Source organism: Conger conger, chromosome 11 (genome assembly GCF_963514075.1).
Source record: "Conger conger chromosome 11, fConCon1.1, whole genome shotgun sequence".
NCBI lineage: Eukaryota > Metazoa > Chordata > Actinopteri > Anguilliformes > Congridae > Conger > Conger conger.
The window spans coordinates 17,852,474-17,859,973 of NC_083770.1; the positions used below are offsets into that span (position 1 = coordinate 17,852,474).

The 7,500-nt window shown below is 48.5% G+C and overlaps 1 protein-coding gene across 1 annotated transcript in view; it reads right to left on the reverse strand.

Annotated features, from left to right (window-relative positions):
• Positions 1 to 7,500, reverse strand: part of tmem161b (transmembrane protein 161B) — a 23,347-nt gene that overhangs the window by 4,103 nt on the left and 11,744 nt on the right. The window contains exons 4-9 of the mRNA XM_061261033.1: positions 6,283 to 6,380; positions 5,882 to 6,038; positions 3,213 to 3,364; positions 2,893 to 2,953; positions 2,653 to 2,793; positions 247 to 360 (exon numbers count right to left, since the gene is read on the reverse strand). Coding sequence (XP_061117017.1) covers positions 247 to 360; positions 2,653 to 2,793; positions 2,893 to 2,953; positions 3,213 to 3,364; positions 5,882 to 6,038; positions 6,283 to 6,380 — 723 coding nt within the window. The remainder of the gene's footprint in view (positions 1 to 246; positions 361 to 2,652; positions 2,794 to 2,892; positions 2,954 to 3,212; positions 3,365 to 5,881; positions 6,039 to 6,282; positions 6,381 to 7,500) is intronic.

Below are 7,500 nucleotides of genomic sequence, written 5' to 3' on the forward strand. Positions count from 1 at the left end.
AGTCTCAAGACAGACAATGAGGACCTTCAAAATGGCCTCCCTTTCATCTGAAGGCCTTGTTACACTGGGTAAGTGCACTGGCCCTGAAGACTGGGACCATGTACTTCTAATGCATAGGATCAATAAGATCAGCTCTACCAAAGGGGGGGGGGGGGGGTCTCAGAGAAAATAGAAAGAAAAAAACCAACTAAGATAAATATATAATCGAGTATTTATATACAAAATAAGACAGTTAAGGGAACTTACAAAGGCACACTCTCTTTCCCCAGAGTGGGGTTCATGATGTAGTCTTTAGTGATTGGCTTCACCCACAGGAGAACCATTATCAACGGGGCCAGGAAGTTGATATGCAGCAAGGTCCTGGAAGAGGCATAAGAAAGAAAGAAAGAAAGGAAGAAAGGTAGAATGAAAATAAGTATTACGGGAGAGAGATGACCTGCTAACATCAAAGGGCTCTGTGGAGAGTTCTTACATCTCAGGACCCCAGAGATCTCAGTGCCCCCGACATGACCTATCCTCTGTCTTAAGGGACAGACTCCACAAGACACAAAACCTGCTTTAATAACCACTGCTGGCACAGCGGACTACACATTTCAATAACCTGGCTTTTAATCAGCCGATTGTTTGCAATAAAGTATCCTTTAGTTATTATACAGTGTACACATAATTAATATACTCAGCGAGCACGTTATTAGGTATTTATTAGACCTATTCTTTTTAGACTCAAGTCTGTTGCTGCTGTCGCCTATCAACTTAGAGGTTTGACACATTGTGTCTTCAGAGATGCTCTTCTGCGTACCAAAGTTATTGTGTTACTGTCACCTTCCTGTCAGCTTCGACTATCCTGGCCCTTCTCCTCTGACCTCTCTCATTAACAAAGGTGTTTCTGCCCACAGAACTGCTGCTCGCTGGATGCACCATTCTCTGCAAACTCTAGAGACTGTTGTGCGTGAAAATCCAAGGAGATCAGCAGTTTCTGAGATACTCAAACCAACCTGTCTGGCACCAGCCATGCCATGGTCAAAATCACTGAGATCACATTTTTACTCATTCTGATGGTTGATGTGAACATTAACTGAAGCTCCTGACCCATATCTACATGATTTTATGCATTGCACTGCTGCCACACAATTGGCTGATTAGATAATGTGTAGATGTACAGGTGTTCCAAATAAAGTGCTGAGTGACTGTATAATTCAACATTTTACGTAATATAACTGGTATTATTATAAATAATATAGTAGAATCCATAACATAATTCATAATACAAGCGTATGCATATATGTATAACAATTCAGACTCAGAACTGAAACCTACAATAGATCTAATCACATCGGGTGGACATGGGAGAATACCGAGGGAAGGCCAATGGCATATTCCCAGAAAGAGCAAAGGATTGGGAGAGGAAATCCAGCCGGGGACACAGGGGCTTGTAAACCCCAAACTGAAGGTGAGTGGAGGGGGGGGGTGGGGGGCAAGTGGGGGAGGGTTAGGGGGTGGTTCGGGGGTGGTTAGGGGGGCCAGCGAGACGCGCGGAGCAAAGTGGATTATCAGCCTGCGCTGCGAGTCGCTGCCAGGCCATGCATCATATTTACACCGCCTGACGCGTCGCCAAATGGAAACCAGTTCCAGACGGAAAAAAATAATCTACTGCCCCGTGCGCTAGCCTATCCCATTCGGGACGCTTTTAGCGAGGGGTCACGCTGACGGCCGGCTCGTTGGGCGGGATGGGGGGGGCGGGGGGGGGTGGAAACAAGGAGAGGGAGAGGGGACGAGAGCAGGAGGTCTCTCTCCATGGTTCGTTCCTCCCTAATGTCTCCCCTCCAAGGCTCAACTTCCTCTTCCTGGACATTGGCACTCGTACAGCCAAGCCAACATAAAAATGGCTGCTCAAATGGAGCCAAATGTTTCCCTGGCCTCTCCTCTCCTCTCTTCTCTTGACGTTTTATTTTACGATGCAAAGAAATCTTTATTTCGAGTCCCACGGTCACAGCCCACCTACTGAACACAGTGAATCCGCCCTCATCCATAAACACTGCTCATTCTAAGGGGGACACTGATCTGGCATCCGCCAGACCCGACCGCCAGTGCTCCCAGAGCTCTCACGGCTGACGAGTGTTTTTCTTCTTCGTTTTTTAGGGTTTACGAGTGAGGGTTTAGGGGTTGTGGTTTATGAGTTAAGTTTGGTTTAGGGTTTGAAGACTCACTGTGTGACTTTGGCCATGGTTAGAGTGAGGGCTAGGTTAGGGTTTAGGGTTGGGGGTTTGTTTGTGGATTGAAGACTCACTGCGTGACTTTGGACGTGGTCAGGGTGAGGGGTTAGGGGCAGGGTTAGGGGCTAGGTTAGGGTTTAGGGTTTGAAGACTCACTGCGTGACTTTGGCCATGGTCAGGGTGAGGGTGTCTGGTTTAGGGGTAAGGGGCTAGGTTAGGGTTTAGAGTTGGGGGTTTGTTAGTGGGTTGAAGACTCACTGCGTGACTTTGGCCATGGTCAGGGTGAGGGTGTGTCTGGTTTAGGGGTAAGGGGCTAGCTGAGGGTTTAGAGTTGGGGGTTTGTTTGTGGATTGAAGACTCACTGCGTGCCTTTGGTCGTGGTCAGGGTGAGGGGTTAGGGGCTAGGTTAGGGTTTAGGGTTTAGGGTTTGAAGACTCACTGCGTGACTTTGGTCGTGGTCAGGGTGAGGGCGTCCAGGTGCATCTGGGCCAGTCGCAGGCCGGGGAAGGTCAGGAAGGCCCCGATCAGGGAGCAGAGCAGGGCCAGGATCAGCTTGAACGTCAGCTTGGAGATGGGACCCCTTGGGGAAACACAAAAAGCCACTGCTTTACGACCACCCTAAAGACACACATACAGCAACTTCCAAACAATCAAAAGCAGCCAAAACGCAGGGACTCACTGCGACTCCAGTCCTTGGTTTTCCAGAAACCGCACAGCACTTTCTGAAAAGTTAGCAAATCCTAAAGGGAAAAGAAAACAAACTCAATAATGTCCCAGATCAACTTAAAAGCTTACAGCTCCTAGAGACAACCAATTTATACAGCTGAACATTTACTTGCAAAAGTAACTTGAGAAGAAAGGTTCAACCACACCTGGTAACGGAACCTACAAAACCAAGCTCCATTCCATAACCCTTACGCTACACTGCAGCCACTGTATAGAACATGGTCTACGGTAAACCTCTGGCCTTGTAGCAGACGGCGACTATGGGACTCGTACCCGTCTCAAGCCCAAACTCCAGGTAGTTCTCGGTGACGATGAGGATGGCCATGGCTTTGACGAAGAAGAAGAAGCCGAAGGTGATGCAGAGCGACCTCTCGCCGCCCTCCTCCACCTTGAAGTAGTGAGCCGTGAGCGAGAACAGGACCTTGCTGCGAGATGGCAGTGTTAAGGAAGGCTGCTTCACAAACGGACACAAAGACTCAGGCAAACGGATCAATACGCGCAACGAATTTAAAGAAACCAACAGGTGCGTCAATAAAGAAATGCACTTCACGAGAAAGCCCAAGGACATCCTCTTTTCAGTGGTTTTCCCGTACTGAGACGGAGCTAAAAAGAAATAAAAAAAATATATAGAAAAATCAATGAAAATAAAACACACAAGGTCCTCCATTGTTAATGTGATACAAGTGGAAGGAAGTACATATCTACAGAACTTCTTCCCTCAAACTCCCACTCCGCATTCACACCATAAGGGGATATTTCACTTTGGTATAACAAGTAATTTTGTGGAGCGTAGCCCATTTTATTTGCATAGTGTGAATATTAGCAACATCATCTGTCCCTGCTGACCGCTAACGGCAAAGCTGTTCCTCCCGTTTTGTTTCCGTTCCCAATTCACTCCAATTCATTTTCAGGACCTCGCTGAAATGAATGGTTTTAAAGTGCAAACCAACTACGGAAGATAATGGATCCATAAAAGAGAACGACCGTCAGGACAAACGCACGGTTAGATTGGTTCACGAAAGAAGAGCAGAAGTTTGCGGCGGACACTTCTGAAGAGGATCAGCCGTGGTCCTGCACCGGTTAGAGCCGCAACTGACATTTCTCTCTCTCTCAAGGGCAGCCGTCCGCTAAATCCACAGGGAAACCGCCAACTATTTACAAGGGCCTGTAAATGCATTCACAGCAGTGAAGGACACAGCCACCATCAGGCCCATTACGAGCGGAGAGGAGGCCCCCAGACCGCTAACATTAACAGCGGCTCGTTTAAAAGGGGTCAACCGCCCAGTTTTATGGCGGCGCCCTGGGAAGGGCACAGCAGGCTCAGCTCAGCCCACTCTCACTGGGGTCCAGAGTCCCGGAAAACGGACGGGGACTGCGGGGGTCATCCCGCTTCCTGCTTTCTATCCCTGTCTCTATCCCAAATCAGACCAAGGCTAAGCCTTCTCCTATTGGCCAGAAATTCACTGAAGTGAACATCACACTGGGAAGAGGGAGATGGGGGAAAATTGGGGACAAAGTCGAGATGCTCATTTTAACTTGGTCAATAGCATCTGAGAAGGCTTAATTTCCCTCTTTGGGGGAAAAAATGTAAGGAAAACATTCATTCTTTTGAGCATCTTTCAGAAGCCCTTATTTTTGCTGCAGAACTTTGGAGGTATTTCACCCCACCATCTGCATTGCATTACACAGTACAGACACCCTTGAGGACTTGGGCTAGGAGCTGGATTATTACAGTGATGGGGCACAATTACACCCGGCCCGGCTGCATTTAGCCTGTTTGTTCCCCGAGTGTAGCAGAGTGGACTCTCGCAGGGTGGTAATTGGGTCTGCCGCCCGATTGGGAATAAGGTCCCGCCCCGCGTAGTTAGGCCAGTTCTCCCCGAGGCTCCTCTGACAGGCATAAATACGGTTTACACCGCCGAGGCAGGTCTGAGCGCGGGAGCCGGGGATTGTGGGACACTGGAGGAGGCAGGAAGGCGGTGGGAACGGAGCGGGTCCATCACACGCGAGGCTGCATCACGGCCTGGTCCTCCCCGCCCAGGTAAGTGGGTTTGGCGGCGCGTGGGTAATGGGGCCGATCCGTTGCCGCGGCGGCGGGGTCCGTTTGACGAGCGGCGAGCGAGCCCTCAGGTCGGCAGGCCGGGATAATGGTTATGATCTCGTGACGTTTGGCGGAAGAAAGTGGCGGGTGCGTGCTGATGGGGGACTCGTCTCCGCAGTTAACCGGGAAACTCGGGCGTCTGACAGACGCACGCGCGCCGAATCTCAGTCTCCCTGACACGAGGAACAGAGCCTGAACACACCAACCCCACCATACACAGCTCCCACCTTCCTCTGTAACTTCAGCTACACGGTGCTGAGAACACACAAAAATCTGACGTGCATTACACCTCGATATTGCAAGACTGCCATATAATGACAACAAAACCAATAATACATATTCATGAATGAAAGATGACACTATAAAAATGGCACTACTGCAGTCAAGAAAAGGCATATTAACTAAAACAGTCATAACATTAGCATGATGGCAAACAGTCTTCCAAACCTCTGATAGAAATTAACAATACATAACTACATGTGAAATAGATTTGTCACTTGTGGAGGTACAGTCCACGGCCATTTCCAAAAATAACTATTGCAGCTAAACAGCACTAGCCGTGAGTGGCTTCCCAAGAATCCCAATGCGTTGAGCGCACTCGTTTAGCACATCAGCCCCACACACTTCATCTGTCCTTACATCGCCTCAGCTTTAAGCACACACGACACCAGGGCTGCTAACGGCTCAAACACACAAGTTTGGCCTCAGATGTCCTGTGGCAGGAGGGCATATCTGAGAGAAATGGAGGGGTGGTGGGAGGGGTGTGCGGGACGGAGGGTTATCCTTGAGCCAGAAATCCTATCCCCCCCCCCGAATGCTACTGAGGTCTCATCAAGGATACATCACAAAGGCCAGGACCAGCAGGCTCCACACCACACTGATGTTCATCTCACTGCTGGGCTCGGCCAGGCAGTAGTAGACCTCCGTAATGAGGTACACTATCGTGGCCGCCACTGTGAAGTCCACCAGCCACTGGAATTCGGGGAAGTAGTGCAAGGCTAGAAACAGGGGGTGGGGTGGAGGGGGGGGGGGGACATGAAAAGGTTATGGCAGGGGGAGGGGGGTGGGTTTCTGAAAGTCAAACGCTTCAAAGGGAGCGGGGAAAGAGCAGCCATGGGGGCTCCAGTGTACAACAACAAGAATAAAATTAAAAAAACAGAAGAACATGGCTCAGCGAGAGAGAAAAAAACTTCAATGGAATATGCGGTCAGGTGAATGAATGAGTGAATTTGGTGGCCATACCTAATGTGTCCACTTCCGAGATGGACTTTGTCTCCAGCTGCAGGTCGATGTCCTTGGGAATGGTGAGTGGCTTGTTGTCTATGTGACCGTTGTATTTCCTGAGTAAATAAAAAAAGAATTGCCCATTAAAAAAATAAAATTAATTAATTAATTAAGAAAAGGCATATTCTCACAAAAGTGACAAGGAGAACCAAAGACTGTAAAAAAGTGTGTATGCTCAAGTGGACAACTTGCTACCATGTGGCCTAACAAACAGCAGGCAAATCCAGCATCAATGTACAACCAAGTCACAGGGTGGTGTACTTCTGTACTAGTCTGGAAAGCTCGTAAGGGGCTGTTGGGAATTGCATCCTGTTGAGGCACTAATGCAGACAGGCAGTCCAAACATGTAGCCCAGGGACTACAGATGAAAACTAGCCTCCCTGGATAGCTCTAGCACATTTAAAGAAACGTTATTACTGTGCATATCAAATAAACTAATAAACTTGCGGTTTGGCAACAAGCAGCAAGTGGCATTGCTTGCTTCTCTCAGATCAATAATAGCAGAGGTAGCAGCACCGATTGCTGATATAGACATATACAGGATTAAGCACTCCAAAACTAAGCAGAACAGGGCCTAAATTAACCCCTGTTGAGGAGTAGGTTGTCCAGAATGATTTTTTCAAAATTCTAGAATCAGTGTTCTAGAATCAGTGGTGATTGTGACATCATCATGAGAATGTTTTTTGTCAACATTTGTCAGCTTATACCAATAAAGGAAATGTTTGTATGCAAACACAAACAGCTCAAGAGACAGGATGTTAGGAATGAATATTTCTTTCCTCTTCTCAAAGCCCACTTCCTGTGGCCTGTTTGGCCTCTCTCTCTCAGAATCAATGGCGTTTTGCACACGAAAGAAAGATCGCTCATTATTCGCCGGGGGAAGACAGAGTCCAACTGCCAGCGAACCACAGGAGCGTTTAAGTAACCGCCGCTAACCAGAAACAACAAAACCCCAAACAAGGTTGCCTGTATATAGTCATTAGCCATTCAAAATCCTGCAGTCAGACTTTTGAATCCGGTGCGCGACATTAGAGACGGGTGAGTGTGGATGAATCGGCTTCCTTTGAGCTCGCCTGTCGGAGAGCCTCGGGGAGAAACAACCTCACTCCCCCCTACGCCTCGTCACCGGACCTCACCTTCAGACAGCGTGGGGCAACCCCGTGAAAAAACTAAAAC